The sequence below is a fragment of the Lepisma saccharinum genome, chromosome 14, assembly GCF_977018435.1.
Source record: "Lepisma saccharinum chromosome 14, izLepSacc3.1, whole genome shotgun sequence".
Lineage (NCBI taxonomy): Eukaryota > Metazoa > Arthropoda > Insecta > Zygentoma > Lepismatidae > Lepisma > Lepisma saccharinum.
In genome coordinates this window covers 37,154,180-37,173,272 of record NC_139242.1, presented here as the reverse complement: position 1 = coordinate 37,173,272, position 19,093 = coordinate 37,154,180, and the positions used below count along the sequence as shown (strand labels likewise).

The 19,093-nt window shown below is 35.2% G+C and overlaps 1 protein-coding gene across 2 annotated transcripts; it reads left to right on the top strand.

Annotated features, from left to right (window-relative positions):
* The first annotated feature begins 672 nt into the window (after positions 1–672).
* On the top strand, positions 673–17,686 carry LOC145998795 (uncharacterized). Of its 2 annotated transcripts, none has more exons than XM_083135398.1 (5): positions 673–1,048; positions 6,336–6,561; positions 8,945–9,308; positions 11,367–11,481; positions 14,174–17,686. In XM_083135398.1, exons 1-5 carry the CDS (start codon positions 916–918, stop codon positions 14,272–14,274), a joined length of 939 nt encoding a protein of 312 aa, XP_082991524.1. In that variant the 5' UTR covers positions 673–915; the 3' UTR covers positions 14,275–17,686. The 2 variants fall into 2 exon arrangements, with proteins under 2 accessions (XP_082991524.1, XP_082991523.1); XM_083135397.1 differs by having other exon boundaries at positions 11,367–11,490.
* The last annotated feature ends 1,407 nt before the right edge of the window (positions 17,687–19,093 follow it).

Here is a 19,093-nt window from a genome sequence, read left to right as displayed (position 1 = left end):
ATATTATATAGGAATTGATAGCATAATAAGACAAAAATGTAGACCAATAATATACTGTTCACTTATATTTAAAGTTGTCTCATGCCAGGAAACAACTTGGCGAATGCAGAGACAATTCACAAGCAGTGGCGTATACTGATTCCAAAATCTGTGCTATCTCACTATGCCAGGTGGTCCTAGGCTATGAATAGAAATAAGTTTACCAACTTCTAAGAAATCAGGTTGCCAACTCATAAGAAATCAGGTAGCCAACTTCAGAATCACCATCATCTCACTGATATGAATAATTTTATTTACAATGTCTGATCGATTTTTCTCTTGTATTTTATTCTCTAGACTTCAGGCTTCGCAGATAAAAGTGCGATTCTGCAATATATATTTTAAAGAATATTATTACATTTAAGTAGGCGATTTCTCGATAGTCTTTACGTCTGTTCGCATCTTTCTGCAACTGGGCCGGTGCCCCCTCTGCCCCTCCCTAGTTCATCCTGAATATAGTGGCTTATCACATGTGCGTATACTTTAATATTTTAAACCACCAGTGTGGTATCACCGCATATCCAAGATGCTAGTAAATGCAAATGTTCGATTATTATAAATAAAGTACAGTGTTGCAAATGGTTTATACACGCAGTTAATAGGAATCATTTAAAACATAGCGGGCAACATTGAGCGATAGTATGTTGTTTTGTAGTTGATTTAGGTCAAGGGATATGGAGAGTGTTCGATTTGTTTTTATATATAATTCTTTAATCCTTCCTTTTACTTCTCATTTGTCATAAAATTACAATGACAACATTTCTTATAAGATTCTTGTACATATCATAAAACGTTCTATTTTTAACTGAAGACTTTCAAGAGAGTTGTTTAGCACCAACAGACGTTATACGACGGAGCGTATTCATCTGAACATATATGCAGAAGTGCCAACCAAATGGAGTGAATGGCGAAAGTATGGCAGAAAAGTTAGGCTTAGGGCCAGAAGTACGTGAATTAAAGCTTGGACCGAGCTTTAATAATAGAGGGAAGGGCTTTCATACGATTCGATGTAAGTATATTGAATTTTCGTGGAAGTCTTATAATTTCAATCCATGTGCGAATAAACAGTTGAACCACAATAGCATAAAACCAAAACGAAATTTTATATATATTTATATTTTCAGTTTGGAAATTAATATCAGAATAATCTTGTTTCTCTTAAGTAGTACTTTCGAGGAACTTCCATCAGTTTTTGCAATGTGCGTTGTTATTAAAATAAAGTCAATAGCAAATGTTTAATTTTGTGTGAAATTCAATCTGTCCACTTCATCAATTGGAAGTATTTTAGTGCGAAAATGCAATACGTATTTGCGGTTTTCCGAAGCCGTAATTTTTAGTAGTATTGTTCTTAATCGTATTTTGAAAGTTTTTAATTTATTTTATTACTTCCTGCAGATAAATGGAAGCATGCTTTTCATGAAAGGGATGGTTTATTGCTTGAGCTAGTGGGTGATGGGGAGTGTTGGGTAAGACTCTAGTTTACGTCCTTTTCCTAAGGAATACGTGTCATATATCGTTGGAAAGGTTATTTTATAAGGAATTCAACAACGTAAATCCCAAAGCGAGGAAAAATTTCCTGGAGGAGTAAATCGAGAAAAACCGATGTTGTCCGGATATGCGTACTGAGGAATTTTTTCGATGATGAAGCACATATTTAGGGGTGAAATGAGTGCTAATAGAACCTAACCTAACGTTGTAGGCATACGTCGTCCCCATGAATGGTTAGTGGGGCTATCGTGAACAGAAAGTGTAAAGAGAAAAAGGTACTTACCCGAAGAGATGCCGGCTGCTGCACCATGAACGCAAAGCAATCACCATGCAGATAAGTACGTACAGTAGAGTCTAGCCGAGAGTTGGTGCATTAAGAAAAGACAACAAATAGTTGATTCTCTTCGGATAGACAATGTCTACCTGTATGACCTAATGTTTTCTCTTGCACAAATGACAAATAGTACTTATCTTTTGTATGGAGGTCTGTGTATTATAAACCTAAATTACCGTTTTAATCTCCGGGAAACGTCTCAAATTAGTTTATTTTCTTATTTTTCATATTGGTACTTACATATTCTGCATTGTTGAGGATTTGTGAAGGTGGGATTTGGCTTTTTTCATGCAAATAATCTCAATTTTCGACATATCGAGTAATTTTTGTTTGTTCGTTTTCGCTTACGTTACACGCAATATGGCGGAGAAATCTTGACTAGCGTTGTCGATAATCAGTGGTTATGTATGCAGTGTTGCAACCTTCTTCATCGAAAAATACCTACTTTTATGGTACTGATTTTGTTTTTTTCCACGTTCGAAAACCCCACGAAACACACACAGATAGCCCCCACAAACCATGCACGTAGCCCCACACACCATTCATAAATAGCCCCACGGACCATGCACAGCATGGTTAGGTTAGGCAAACATAGTTAAAATTGTTTTCAACAGAAAAATTCAAGATAATTCTGCAACGTTTACATAGTTACAAAACCGCATAGTTAGAAACACTGCGTGGATGTTACATCATCAAATGCCTGCAAGATTTGGTTCACGTAATAGAAGGACATAGACACAACAGCTTCCGTGCATGGGGGAGACGTTAATCATGGAAAATACAAATAAATTAAACGATGGGGGGAAAACACTTCCGCAACCTTTGAAAAGTCTACGGAAAGTCAGTTCGGTAAGTACTTTCTCTTGTAAATTTGAAGAAATACATTTCTCGGAGATGAAAACTTTACCAAACCTAATATGGAGAAAAATTATGTGCAAAATGAAACAAATTAATCTTGAGAAACTTTTATAATTATGGGTAGCAAATTTTATAATGCAAATAAAATTCATGATTTAGACTTTTCAGCATTACGTGTGTCACATTTTACACACAAAATTTAAGGTTGTAGAATGAGATTGGATTAAAATATTTGTAATGAATTGATTTAATAGAATTATGAAATGTTTGTACTTTGAAATTATTAAATCTATGAAAAGTACTTTGTTGTGTCTAACAAATGAAAAACAACTTGAGATGATGGCATAGCCTGAGTCCATGCAAAGCATTAAAAAGAATTGCATTATGTGTGTGACACTTTAAAAATTTAGTAAATTTTGGCTTCATTTGTCTGTGAAGCATATATGTCAGTAACTTTTATTGGTGAAATGTGGATATTTATGTACTTTCAGAATAAAATTTAATGCAATTGAAAGCAATCATAATTTCCATATTAATTCATTTTGTTATTTGCATGGAGGAGGACCACTTTTCGTGGAATGCCCCACTTGTAACATTCTTTAAACAAACAATGTTAGATGAGTTCACTGCCAGTTTTGAATCCCGGTCTGGGCATGGGTGTTCTTTGTGAGTGTCCCTTCCTCAATTTCATCATATCATCACTTATCCTCATCTTTGTGATTAGCCAAAAGTGGCAGAAATGGATAGTGTAAAACAAACCAAGCCAATCAATAAACCAGTTTCCTTTATGATTTTCAGACACATTAGGTTTAAATGCAAGTTGCAATGTTTAATAACATGATTGGTAATTTTGTGGATGTTGTAGCTTTCTGTCCAAATTGTCTTGTATTTAACAAGTTTGAAACTACCAGTATCTGCACATCTGCTGCTAACTGAAGATTTTCATAAAAAAGTAGACTGCCTTGAAACAGCAGTAATTGTGTTTATGTGCTTGTAATAACCATAAACTGCAAGAGAAATAATTGTGATGAAGGTTAATACCTACATTCTTCCAACTATGGCTGAAGTTATGAACGTAGAACAGAATACACATACATGTGTGTGTGAGTGTGAGAGAGAGAGAGATGCTTTCACCCATTTCTTAAAATGACTGTTGATCCAAATTTCAATATAAGCAGAGGAAATTATTGGAGAGATAGAAATATCTTTAAAGCAAAATATGAATGCCATCTGGCTAGTGCTTTAATTTTCTGTTAGATATTTCCTTAAAGTTGTAACATCATCAGAATTAATCATACGAGTTCAAAATAACGTCATTAAAACTTTGCACCAACATACTGGTTTTTTCATATATTTTATTCCTCAATATTAGTACGCAGTTCAGTTTTGCCAAACTGCTTACTACTTTGCCACAGAGCATCTCCACATACAAGAAAAATGATTCCCGCATACAGGCAAAGAACAGCCAACATCTGGCAACTGCGATAAAATACCTAGGAAAAACACACGTCACAAATATTTAGTAAATATTCAGTATGGATCATTGTTTTTATATACATATTTAGAACAGAAGCTGTATATTAGAGATCATCATGTAATACATGGAACTTGGATCTTGTTATTTGTATTAATCTTATCTTGCTTGCACTAAGATAATAAATGTGTAAGTTACTTCATGCCTGTAGTTTATTTTTTGAGCTGCAGGACAACTCTAACTTTATTTTTTATTTTAGTTATTTTCATTTTATATGTTTATTGCAACAAAGAGGGTAAGTTATGCATAATTGTAACCAGGGCTCGAAAAATCCAGGTCGCCAATTTCAGCTTGGTGACTGTGATCTTTTGCTGTAATATGTATGAAATTTTGATGATTCTAAGTTCAAATTGTAGTTAGCATTTTTTTTATCAACGTTGTGAACATTCCATAGAGTCAGTAACAATTTCTTACCCTTTGTCTTCTATTTCCTGCTTTCTCAAATAATTTAGCGATATTTTGAATACCGTGATGCTCAACATCTTATACAGTGTGTTTCAAAAGTTGCACAACTTAAATTTTGGAAATGTATATCATGAAAACCATAATAGATATTTACACCAGGTTTTCTGCATTATAAAGCCTCATCCATTTAGATATTTTTGAAATAATCTGTTTATATCCGAGTGCCAGGTACACATTTAGTAGCGAGGTGAAACAGGTTCTGAACTAGGCAACACCACACGTCTGTAATTCGCTGGTGCTGTTCAGCGGTCACATGCAGGAGATGTGATGTGCACTCTAGTAGGTGGTTTCCTGGTGCCTGATTTTCAGAGCTGGCACCTAGCTTTGAGGTAAATTTTTCGAGCACTAATTGTAACCTTTCTGATTGGGTATGAAACATGCCTAAGTTAATATTTTCCAAGGCAAGATTGGAAGCACTGACATTGGAACACTTAAAAATTTTACCCACAAGACTAGCTACCAGCTTCATTGGAAATCAGAGGTACCAGGTAGAAAGCCTGGGTAAGGCATAGTGTCCAGTGCCGTAGTCCCAAACTTTTCACAGTGTATACACTAAGTTTCATGAAATATGAAGAGTGAAGTCCATCGGACTATGTTTCCATTAATTATATATAATATTATAATAATCTGCGGCTCGACAGCCCTGGAAGGGCCTTGGCCTATCTTCTGACTGCCAGTCTCCCTCCCACAATTCTACCTAGAGGCATGGAGATCTTCAACCAGTGACGTGGGGTCAGCATGTCGAACCCTCAGTCGTTATAGGAGATTTCCGAGACCAGGTTACGCTACTCACTCGTAGCTCCCCAATTTCCTCACGGTGATGGGTTGCCACCAGCCTTATACCAGGCTGAAAACCCAGAATCCAAAGCACAATGCCCTAGACCACACGGCCACGGAGGAGGACAGCATGAATTATACTTCCACACAAAGAAAAGTCTTTCATGGTAGAATACTAGAGTAATGGCTAAATTACATAAATAAATATAAATGAAATAAAGAGTAAGGTTAACCAGAGGGTATACAACATATACCACCGTGTACCCTCGACTACAGGCTTAGGTGTGTCATGTATTTCAACAGTTCATCACTCATTCTCATCATTGAAATAGCCAAAGAGGTAGAAAGCTGATGCAAATAACCAAAACCGAACGAAAGACAGACAGACTTCAGTTGATTGTACATCAGAATCTAAAGTATGAGTATATAATTATCATTAACTCATGATAATGCAAGCTATGAATTGTAGCAGTCGTTATTATCAGTGTATAGAATAGATTGTGCAGTGAGCTGTGTAGAATGTGTTTATGTATTGATAATGCTATGGTTTACTTTTAAACAAGTGCACCTGAGATGGTAGAGGCACATAGTTGTTCGGATCACAATTAAAAATAGAAAGGTTTAGATATCTGGTAGGAAGAAATTTCTTTTTTTTTCGGATGCAACTTCAAACTGGACCCAGCCTTCATTAGCCTGTACGAGTATGAAGTGTACCTGAAGAAAAACGCTAACACAAAATATGTTTTTGTTGTTCACAGATTGTATACTTCATGAAGAATCTTTGCTTTCCCACTGTTTTCTGTTGTAAAAAAAAAAGTGACAATTTTTTTTTCTTTGTAGATGATTTTAAACCTGCAAGTGTTGATGTCACAAAGATGGCAACTGTGGAGGTTGGGCAGAATCACCAGATGACAGTAACACACTTAGATGGTGCAGGAACTGGCCGCACCATCTTCAAAGGAAATCAGAAACCCCACCAGAAGGAGTGTGTTCTTATTATTGATAACAACACAGGGGAAATCACATTGGAGAAGCTAAGCAGTAACATTCAAGTGAAAAAGACAAGGTAAATAAGTTTATGTTTTGTATACATATCTCTGTGTTTTGCTGGTATAGCGAACTTTTTTGTATAAGATTTCTTTGCTTTCACATTGTTGTTTATTTTCACTGAAATTTGGGCATACATATTGATATTAAGCAGTAACTTAAAATGTAAATATTAGGTCTGAACCAATACGTATGCTGATGCAGATTGTGACTTCTATCTTACAGCACAAGTTTCTTATGTTCATTTGTAAATCTACAATTATAGTTATTATCTATTTTTAACTTCAAATGTTAATGTTAAAGTTGATGTTTTGTAAAGTTTGTGTTCTCTTTATGATAAGCTGTTTTACGTTAATGTGTTTGGCAACATTGCCATTGCTATGGTAACAAATATAACAGTTGTAAAAGTGGGTGATAAAAGTTTGTATCAAAAAGTGATTTGCTGTGTTTCTATTCATGCAAATATTCAGGTAATTTAGATATGTAATCAGCCCATAGAAGTTTGGTTTCGCCTTTGCGAATTGTGAAAGATATTATTCACTTAATAACTGTACATGCATAATTAATCAACGACGGTAACAGCACAAAAGTTGATAGGGACGATTTAACAGTTTGAATAATGTGTACTGTGAACTAGTTTCAATGTCTATGTTTTGTTTTATTGTGCCTGTTGTCGTAAGGGTGTTTGCATTACAATAATGCAAGGTTTTGTTGTTTTGAAATGAGGAGGTGTATCGGAATGGATTTTTTCCGCAGATTTCGAAAATGACCTTCAAAATTCTATAGCACGTCAGGTTTTTTCACAAATCACGAAAATGTGAAAATGTAAAAAGAACGTAATTTTTAAATGAAATAGATATATGACAACATTTGTAACGTGTGAAAATGTGCTCTGGAGGAATGGAATGAATGTGTAAGGAATAAACATAAATGCATGGCTGATTACGAAAATGAAACTGGCTCATACCGCACCCCGCCACACCCTTCTTTCTATAGGGGTCACATGTGGCACCATTCCGGCCAGAACGCCCCCATAGTCAGTGCAAAGCAGGAACTGTTCCCAGGTGCATTCTATTGAGTATGTAACCATTCGGTTGTTTCTTTGTGGCATGTGCAATGGCTTCACGTGGTTTTGTCAATCATCCAGACATATTTTGCTACATATGTGGCTGTTATACGACAGGAAAACAGAGGCAAAAAATTACGCCTTTCGTGAAAAATGCTTATTTTCAATACTTCGGGATGCACCTAAAAGATCAGGACAAAGCGTGGGTTCCTCACAAAGTGTACCGTGCATGTGTGGAGGAGTTGAGAAAGTGAAAAAAGAAAAATCACTTTCGTTCAGTGTACCCATGGTGTGCCGTGAGTCAAGAAATCACACCGTTTCACATGAAATTCAGTGCAGAGAAAGTGAGGTGCTAATAACAACAAGAGAAAGAGGCAGAATTGTACCAAGAATAAATATAGACACGGAAGAGTTGAGGGTAGTGGAGAGTTCAAATATGTAGGAAGCATAATCGAGAGAGGAGGTAAACAGAAGAGGACAAATGGGTGGTGGACTCTATCAAAGTATTTGAATATTAATATGGGACAGGGATGTACCTATGAAATGCAAGAAGGTAATATACAACACATACTACGTATCGATAATTACTTATGGAGCAGAGACTTGGACAATAACAGAGAGAGACAAAAGAAAGATGCAGGCAGTAGAGAGGAAATTTTTAAGGAGTATATTGGGGAAGACTAGAAGGGATAGAATGAGGAGATCCGGCAGACAGTGGGGGTGGTGAATTTCAGTACAGAATAGATCAGGCACAGATGAGATGGTTCGGACACATGAAGAGGATGGATGCAGAAAGACTGCCAGTAAGAGCTTACAATGCCCAGGGAGGGGGAACAAGGCCAAAGGGGAGACCAAGTTGTCGGTGGGAAAAGCAGATAGTGGACAAGAGGACAAGATTGGAACACCATGGAAAGAGAGGAATGGTGGAAGACCAGAAGAAAATGGAGAGGCTTGACTTCTAAGCTATCCCAGTCAGAGGCAAGAAACTGCGAAGGATGATGATGATTGTGTGAAGAACTGTATTTTGTGATTCATAATATTTTAATATTCTGGCGTAACTCTTCAATATTTTGAAATAAAAATCAATATTTCAAACAACTTTTAATTGTTACCATTTTTACACACATCAGTGGGAATCAGTAGTAGTGCCTGCATCGGTATGGATATCGTCGGTTCATCCCTAATATCAAGAATTAAGGATCTGTTTCAAGTTAACTATTTTGATACAGTTACAAATTTGTCAAACCAAGCATTTTACATTTAAGTGAAAAATCAACAAACCCGAATGTAGAATACTAATTCACTAATTTGTCCATTTTTTTTGTTTTATTTTCAGAACAGAAAACAGCAGGCTAGGCCCACCTCGACCCGTGACTCCCGTGGATGGTCCCTCCAAGAAGCCATCTCCACATCAGAAATCATCCCCATCACATCCACCTTCCAAGCCATCTTACTCTCCATGTGTACCCAGGCATTCCCCATTGCACGCATCCCCTGTCCACAGATCTCCGCCGACATATCCCAGTAGAAGCCCTTCAAGTCAGAAGCCTTCCCCAAGTCACCACCCAACTAAGAGCCCCACAAGTCAAAAATCACCTTCCGTGTCTTCCCTCGGTCCAGGAAGTTTACCTATCCTTAGTCTGGACGAGCCCGATCCCATTGTGCCAGATATCCAGGAAATGGACCTAAGAATAGGGGATGTAAGTGTTTGACACGGTAGTATTCTGTTTTTATTTGGCAGAATTGTTAACCAAATTGAGTGACAATGTCGCCCATTCATATGTTCTGAGAAAATGGATGTGAATGAGTGTCCAGTTTGCTGACCACACGTCATCCTGTAATAGGTTGGATGATCTCTAACCTCTGGTGGGAGTGAGGTCAGCAGTCTGTAGGTAGGCCCTAGACCTCATGGGTAGCAATAGAGGGACAAGTGGATGTTAACACACATGTTAATCTTGGAGAAATATTACAAATTCAAACTTTCTGTCCATTTCATGAGTCCTTTTGTCATTATTCAGTCTCAGAACATACCGTATTGACGCGTGTATAGTGCGCGTGCATGTATAATGCACACTCTGGTTTTGGATGGGTAAAAGTGACAAAAAATTATATCTCGTATATAATGCACAGTACAATCCAGTTTCAAGAAATGGCTTTCTTAGTTGTAGGTTGTAAATCTGTTGCTATGCTGATCAAGAGTGAATGATGTCATACCTATTCAATTGCTCATTCCTTCATTTCAAAATATATACTTTTTCTTTCCGTGACTAATGTAACATTTATACGAGGCACATTCAGAACCTTCAAAATAGCAGTTAGCAGCACAAGATTTCTTCCATTAAGGAATTTACCGCTCCATGTATGTCATATTATTTGGCCAGTAATACATATTAATTTTTTTAATCTTTTTCCTTATGTTTTCTTTCATCCAGAGTACCATAAAAATCAGAACGTTTCTTCATTTCTTGATGAACTTATTTCAACCGCATTTCACATTAGTGTCGTTATCTTGTATGGAATACTGTTTCCATATTCAGAAACTGCAGGATTCAAGCTTTACAACGATATATAACATGATAGGGTTCCGTAAACATGAAAAATCAATGCAAGTGTCCGAAAATCATGGAATGACCCTGTACAGTTTCATATTGGCTGTCTGAATTATTCCGTGCATAATACGCACCACAGGTTTTGGGGGAAAAAATTTTTGGGAAAAAGTGTGCATTATACATGAGTAAGTAAATACGGTAATTCTTTTCCTAAGTCAAGGATATTGTCACTAATCTGCGGTAGACATGTAAACACTCATCACATTTTTCTGTTTGATTTTTAGAATTGAAACCACATGTTAACCTTTATAAACAGAGTCATATCATGGTTGGAAGTTTCTAAAATACAGAAGTAAATAAAATTACGTTTTGGTTCTTGCATGCATTTGTTATTAGGGATCTGATTTTTAGGTGCTAATAAACTTTAAAATATTTTAATTCAAAATTATTGACTAATCCACACTTTTTTATGTTCACACAAATCTCTAATTTTTTCCCACAGTTTCTTCATAACATTGTAGGAGGTAATGTTTATGCAACGTGGATTCATCGGGTGGTGCAGATTGTATGTATTGTGCCAAGAAGTTTTTCAGAACCTTATTGTTTATTTTCTTCAGTAGGGTGTTCACTGAAATGTCCTACATACATCTAAATAATGTTGCAAACATTTAGAATGTCATACATTTGAAAATATTACTTCTCCTGTTAGTACTTATCATGAATGATGTAAAGCTGCATCCCAATGTTTGTTTCCTGACAAATGCTGGGTGACTTGAGAACTAATTTACCTCATATTTTGTGTCAAGTCTAAGATATATATTTACACAAATAATTTGTTAACTTTATTTTGTCTGAAACGTCTAAGATATCTACATTTTGAGTTCTTTCCCTAGAAATATGTGTTTTACGTGTCAGAGATATAATTATGCATTTTTATGCAAAATAAGATTTTGCAGATTACATTGCAGTTGTATGGTCGGCACTCCTACCGAGTATGGCCAACTTCCGAAGCAATAAAAAAGATATGCTTTTAACTACAAATCCACTCCCTATTCATTACACATAAAACAATACGAAAAATTTGAAAGTGGTACATAATGCCTCTACATCAGATAAGTGGCAATATGTTGAAAGGCAGGTTTTTATCACATTGTTTAATGTTTTCATTCTTTTGAGAAAAAGTTGTGTCATTATGGCTATTATTTTCAGGACCCAACTTTACCTGGTTTGTCTGATTCCTCGAGTGATAGCAACTCTAATAGTGAAAGTAGTTCCAGTGATAGTGAGAGTGAGGCTGAACAGGAAAACAGGAGGAACGTTAATGGTAAGAAATGTAAGAAACAGCTCTGCAACTAAATTTGAAAGTATTTTGATGCTTTTATCTTAACTTTGTTATTGTATAGTGGCTGGAACTACACCACTTGCTGGCAAAATTGGATGTACATAACCCCTCAACTCAAGCATACAGATTTATTTTTAATTCAAGTATTTCAGAATTAGAAGTAAAGTAATCACGTCCATTTGCCACAGAGGAGATGGAAATGTTTTTCTTCCTCACATTCCTACATGAGCTTATTTTGACACAAGAATCACATAAAAATTGGTTGTTCTGAAGTGTACTTACGTTGCAGCATTATAACAACACTAATGACACTTACCAATTTAAGTTATCACCTTAGAAAAGTATACAAAGCCGACCTCTGTGGTGGAGTAGTTAGCAGACTGTGCTTCGATGCCAGGGGTCCCGGTTTCGAATCCAGGCCTGGGCATGGGCATTCTTTGTAAGTGTGTCTTCATCAATCTCATCACTCATCCTCATCTTCACAATTAGCTAAAAGTAGCAGAAAGGCAAAGTAAAAGGAACCAAATCAATCAAGTATGCAGAATTGAATACGTGTAACTCTTTCTTCAATGTGACACATCTGCATGAAAGCAAACACAGACATTCATGTCAGACAGAGAGGTGTCACGTTCCGATGACATAGATGTGTTCTACGTGAACATGTTGATCGTAGTTGGATCTCTGTTATTGCAGTGTTCTTCAATGTGCTTACAGAAGAGAAAGTTGACAAAACCCAAATTACCCATGTTCTTGAGTTGTGGGGACATATACATCTGATTTCACTAGCAAACAATGTGGTTCCAGCCACTGCATGGAAACGCATTCAAACATCACAATAACGAAATGAAGGCATTGAGAATACCTTTAAGTTAATTCATATAGAATCTACGAGCACATTTGATATTTTTTTTAATATAGGAATTTAATATTGTTAGTTGTGTGAATCTGGACAGCAAGGGAAAAGGAGGGAATTGTGCAGATTTATTTGCAGTTAAAGCAAAATTAAAAAGTAACAAGAAGGGGCATGCCATAGTTGAAGAAAATATCACTTTTAATGGAAAATTTAGTTTTTTATTTATTTATTTCTCAAGAAACTCTGACAGAAGTAATATGTTCTCATAGTGGTGTCCTGCTAGAACGGATATTTGGGAATTGTTGGCAACACTAATTTTTTTGGTATTGCATAATGCATTTTTAATAATTTTATAACTAGGAACTATTCAACGATTTTCAATCAGACTTTGGATTATTGTAGATTTTTTCTATTTACTTCAATTAATTGTGGTACATACCTATGTGCTTGAAAAGCCTGCACTTCAATTTTGCTTTGTGATTCGAGTATGTTGTTCCTTCATATGTACACACATAAATAAAAGGAAACAGGAATGAAATATCAACAGTGGAAATGACATAAATTAATATTTAGTCATTTAGAGCTGGGATAGTCAGCTGTCGTTTTTCATAGTTATTAATCTTGTAATGAAGGGAGAAATGTTGCGACATACACACATCTCTTTTTAAGTAGAGCAGAGGTTCTTTTCAAAATTATTTATTGTAATTCATAAGACACTGAAGTCTCAAGCAGTTATGTATAGATTCGTTTGGAATCCCAAGTGGGGGCTAGTGGTTATGCTGTCACTGTGTAATCAAGAGGCCCCAGGTTTAATCCTCTGTGGAGAGACATTGTACGGTAGTTTGAGTCCCACTTTAAACTGTTGGCCCGGTCACCATTGCCCATCTGAGCATAGAGGACTTAACACAAGCTTTGACAAAAACAAGAATTGTACTTTGTGTTTTAAAAATTCTAATTTTGTGGAAAATTCAGTTCCTTGATACCAGATAAAATAAAAATTTCCTTTTAAGTATACTAACTCTCTATCCTTCTTAAACCTGGAGGTTTATGTCTGCAGCAACACAAGCCTTCCATCTGTCCCTGTCCTGGACAATATCATTCCAATCTTTTCCATCCTTACTGATTTCTTTTAGGTCCATCTCAACCTTATCCCTCCATCTTCGTCTTGTCCTTCCTACGGGTCTCTTACCATCAGGTTTCCCAACAAGAATCCTGTAAACTCTTCTTTCCTCCCATTCGTGCCACATTGCCTGCCCACCTAAGTATTGTTGATTTCATTATTCTAATAATATATGGCCATGAATACAAATGATGCAGTTCTAAATTATGTAATCTCCACTCTTGTCTCCTCGTCCCTTTTAGGTCCAAATATTTTTCTAATGATTTTATTTTCAAATACTCTTCATGTATGTTCCTCTTTTAATGTAAGGGACCAAGTTTCACATCCATTTAATACTACAGGCAAAATTACTGTTCTGCATATTTTAACTTTTAGTTTCTTAGATATTATACAAGAAGATAAAAGTTTATGAGGAGAAAAGTACCATACATTTCCTGAATTAATCCTGCTTTTTATTTCATCTTTAATATAATTTTCATTTGTTAGTATTACTCCTAAGTACTTGAATTTGGAAACTGATTCAAAAGAGTTGTTATCAATAATTAAAAGTAACATTAAGTTTTCATTAATAAAACTTCAGGCACATTCCATTGTTTTCACTTGCTGTAACTGCATCAGTTGGCAATGGGTGATTCTTATGACAACAGTTGCAAATTACAAAATGAGCTTGCTAAATGTGTACTATATTTTTTATTCGACAGGTCGAATTAATGGAATTATATCACCAAAGCCTTCAGCCTTGCCTTTATCAACCCTGAATGAAGATTTGCAATTATCAGAATCTGGCTCGGACAGTGATTAAGAATGGGGAGGTACTTTGGGATATTTGCTTGAGATAATTCTATTGTAGATCTTTCGTCTGCTGTGTATGCAATGTGTGAATTGCCACAACCTTTTGATGTATGTATTTGCTTCCATTTATATATATATTACCATATATATATATATGTATACACACATGAAAGAAAGAAGTTGTTGATTGTTTCTCAATTTGTATATTTGTGAAATTATGTTAGAACTAAAATAAAGGAGGGAGAGGGGATAATGGCATTCCTAAAAGAGAGGTGTGGTAGCGCAATTACTAGAAGTGACAAGATTATTTTGACAAGCAGAAAATAAAGTTCATCGTCCGGTATTTCCTACAAAGTGACTGATTGTTAGGTTAGAAAATCTTGGATGGGGACATTCATTTTTTTTTTGCCGAATTGTGGTGGAAGATGTTTGTGTATATTTTTGTGCAACCTTTTTACTCGGTCCGTTAAGAGTCAATGTAAATGGTGTTTGAACTAGCAGGCATAAGTACAACACTTCAGTGCTTTGTATTAAAGAAAGGAAAATTTTATAATTTGCAAATATTAATTGTGGCAGTAGTGTTCTTGTCATTTAATTAGTGTAAAGAAAAGATGCATTTATAAATTTCGAGTAGTACAGTCACGGACACTTCTGGGTTGTAACAATTCTGTTGTTGACTTTCAATGGAATTGTTACAACCCAGAAGTGTCTGTGACTGTACAAGTGTTTATACAGTACAGTACAGTACATGAGGTGACTTCATGTACCCTTCATGGGTTTTAACACTTTAATAAGTTTCACTACCACCCAATGAAGAGCAAACATCTTGCCCATACAATAGTGACCATGCACCATTTGGAACACTTGGCAATTATCCTGATAAAATAATAGCATAAGGATTTTTCTTGCCGATATAAAAAAATTTCAGTATTTATTTCTCCTATTGAAAAAAAACCCTATTATTCGTGCTCAAATATACATTTAAGTCTGTCATGATTTATTTGTTGCTTGCATGTGATATCTAAAGTGGCTAAAGTATCTTTATCATTTGGGCAGAGTAATACCGCTAATGTATTGAAAGTGGCATTGACACCTTTGCTGTAGAAAACTTTTCTCAGAGAAGTATTTTCAGCTTTGTATATTCTGATGATTTATTTTGTAACTAATGTGATACTTAGAAGAAGCCAGGTATTATTATTATTATTATTGGTGATTTTTTTTTAATGTTCTGTTCTCATGGGTTTGTGTATGCTGAGTTGTTTGATGTGAGCAATCATATTTCTTATGTTTTTAAAGATAATATAAAGCTAATTTTAACCCAGGGGTGTCCCAAACTTTTTTATACACACGGTCAGTGATTGCTTGAGCCATTGGTCATGGATAGAGCCACGTACGTATGGCGAATAAAATATCAAGATTGGGCAAATTTTGGGATCAATAGTGGTATATAAAATGGCATTTTGGTGTTAAAATGGTGCAAATATTCCTAAATTTGATTTAAAACTACTAATTACACAAAATAAAAATTTCCCTTTTAATAGTACGTTTGTGTACTTGTCCGAGTATTTAGTTTATTCTTTGTAAAGGAATCATTTTTTGGCTTCTCAAATGTTTACAGTAGAATTAAATGATTGGGGTGACTCAGGATAATTCAGACTTCAGAAAGTGTCACTTCAGTAAATAAACTCTACATTTCATGTTTCAGATATTTTTTCACATTTTGCACTTCATTTGGCATCATTTTGTGACAAAACATGGTATAAAAATGAACCTCTCACCTTTCAAAAACATGAAAAATTAACATTACAGTGTGTGATTTCTTGTTTCCGTCAAAATCTATATGTGCCTGCCTTCAGTCATGGGCCATATTACATTATATACTTGCATTAAAGATAATGCAAAATGTACTAATTTCAGTTTTGTATTACTAGTGTGGGCTGGATGTGGCTCACAGGCTATAGTTTGGACAGTTCTGGTTCAACCACCAGTTTCCATTAGAGCAGCATGATCACTTCTGCTTGTAAAGCAATTAAGTTGTGTGCTGCAGAATGTTAACATCATCTTGTGTATTGCATTAGAAATGTATACAATCCTCTTTTTCTTCTGAGAAGTGAACTTTAAAATAAACAAGAAAAATGATTGCCCCTTGTAACACCATATCTTGCAATATTTCCATCAACTTCATTTTAGTTAAGTATTTCTATTTGAATTGCTAAATTTTTCCAGATGCTTTATTTTCCCACATGGAAATTTTTTAGTAGATAGATCTTTCTAATTTGTATATTGTCTGAGAGAACAATATATAATTGGTATTAGATAATAATTTTGTGTATATTTTGCATTATTTGTGTATCAATTTTGGTTGCTCACAGTCACCATGTGAGTTATTGAAATTGACAGGCAAGAGAGAGAATTATTATACAGGGTGTCCCATAATGACTGGAGACATTTTAATCGCAATTATCTAGCACCGGAAGTATCACATTAAGGATAATGCATAATTAAGAATAAAGGTACAGGAGTTTCCCCCCCCCCCCCCTTTTCAAGTTTGAATATCACGTCCCTTAGATGGTCCCCACCTCAGCGAGAACACTGTCAGTCTGTGTGATCCTCGCTATGGCGTGGAGTAGCACATCAGCTAAGATGACTTCTATCTCATCCCAGACGCTCTCGTTGAGTTCCAGAGCTATGTGGTGTTTCCGAACACTTCTGCTGTCTTATGCTCCTGGAAATGCTGTCCGAAGCACCTTTGTCCTGTGATGATGGAGCTTCAGTTGGTGAAAAAATGCTTCCATAACATAGCCTATCTCTTGGCGTTCACGGCAACATCATGAAGGATCAATGACTTGATGAGAAGTGAACATTCACTCCCAAAGTCAGACCATGAAATACAATACATTTTAAAGACTGGCTCTTGTAACTTAAAATCTAAATGTGTCCCATCATTGTGGGACACCCTGTATATTGGTAAAAAGATAATATAACATAAATGGTGTAAAAGAATTTGCTTACAGAATTTTACAGCATTGTTTATCTTTGCCATTGGTTGTCCAAAACATAAGAATGATGCAAGGATATTATAATTTCAAGTGAAATAACATCAGTTTTCTTGCATACATATGTGCTGGAATTTGTATTTGCAAAGTGTAAGTTTTCGTAAGTATAAGTTTACATATATTTTGCATAGAATACAAGTATTAATGTGATAAATATAATTAGTTCCAACATTTTCTTGAATGTTCGCATAACAATTTGAGGTAATAGTATAAAAATGGTAAAAAAAAATCTGTACTTGGAAGGGATTATCCTTTACTACCTCAACTATCCTCTGGAATTCCCAAGATTTAAAATGTGAGGAATGGTTCGGAAACATCCAAAATGGTGGACAGAAGACAAAGAAATCAGGAACAAAAGTCTTTTTACATTTTTTTAAAAATAAAATAAAAATGCAACTATTTGGCAAATCCTGGTTTTAAAATTTATTAATTATAGAGCTAGAGTAACGTTGTTTAATAATAAATGCCATTTCTTTTTCACGTCTAAATTGGTTTCTCTTGTAATTTTGTTTTTAAGAATCTTGCTGCATTTGTTTCTACGTATTATTTGTGGTAGTGATTGAAGGTTATTCTTTAATACAATAAAAGGTTGATTTAAAATCTCTAATGCACATTGCTTTGTCTTAACTGCTGATCCATACACATCATAATGATCTTAATACTTCTTAACAGACTCCATACATACTTCTATCATATGCAGAGAATTCAATAGTTTCATTGGGGGGGGGGGGAAGTAACAAAAACTGGATATCATAAACACTGTATTTTGTCAAGTAACTGTGGACTGATATAACAGCATGGAAAGGGTGAGTAATGCTTGTTTGTGTTTTTATAAGACTGTGATTACTTTGCTAGTCAAGTAGTCATTGTATGGTAGAGAGCTAGTGATCAGTAGCCAAGAAATAGTATTTTAAATGTCTTTTGATTTGGGTGACATGAAAAACCTGTCGGTTAATGGCAAATTAAGAAAGTGATATGAGATTGTGACTTACAAGAGATCTTTCATGATTTGTTTGGAACACGTAATTTGTTTTTGTCATTGAAATCTGAGATGTTTTGTATCCAGTATCAGTGTAAAGAACTAAAGAAATTGAGCAGTGTGAGTAGCAGTCCTTATTTGTATAGTTTTGTCATTGTGAACAAGTATGAAAATTAGAATGCCACTCAGGAATGTTTAGATGATTTTTCTTTTACCCTTTCTACTGGGCAAGTAATGTTTGTGGAATGCTGGTTTTGTAATTTGGGTGTAGTTAAGGTACAGGTGTAAACAAATTAGAAATTGCATTTTTACCCTCGCATCTATAATTTTTCTTTTTGTGTGTATATGTGCTCAATTCATGGTGAATGCATATTTTTTTTGTATACCAGGTGAAACATGCTAAAAGTTTTTTTTTGTTCATTCAGGAAACCTATATATAATATATGGTTGTGCATAGGGCATATAAATTTGTGATTTTTACAATCTCTAGGAGGAGGATCCATATTCTTATTGTAGATCAATTCAAGAATTAAGATTTATGTTGGTGAAAATTCACAATGTTAATATGGAATTAATGAAACACCTATGTTTGAATCACATCAGAGGGAGATTATTTCTGAAGAGAACAACTGTAGGTGGACATTCTCTCATAAAAATTCAGCTCTAAATTATTTTGACTTATATATTAAGTCCAGTTTAGACACAATGCATACATTACTTCCAAGTGATTCCTAGTTAAAGTAATGCTAAACTAGAATCTTCTGATTAGAAAAGCTCTGGTTCCTGTTTGTTGG

Bases quoted from the DNA above. Each gene is read 5' to 3' on its own strand.
- LOC145998795 (XM_083135397.1), top strand. From the start codon at position 916: ATGCAGAAGTGCCAACCAAATGGAGTGAATGGCGAAAGTATGGCAGAA. The intron at 6,562-8,944 runs GTAAATAAGTTT...TTTTATTTTCAG, and splicing joins ATTCAAGTGAAAAAGACAAG to AACAGAAAACAGCAGGCTAG. The intron at 11,491-14,173 runs GTAAGAAACAGC...TTTATTCGACAG, and splicing joins GAACGTTAATGGTAAGAAAT to GTCGAATTAATGGAATTATA.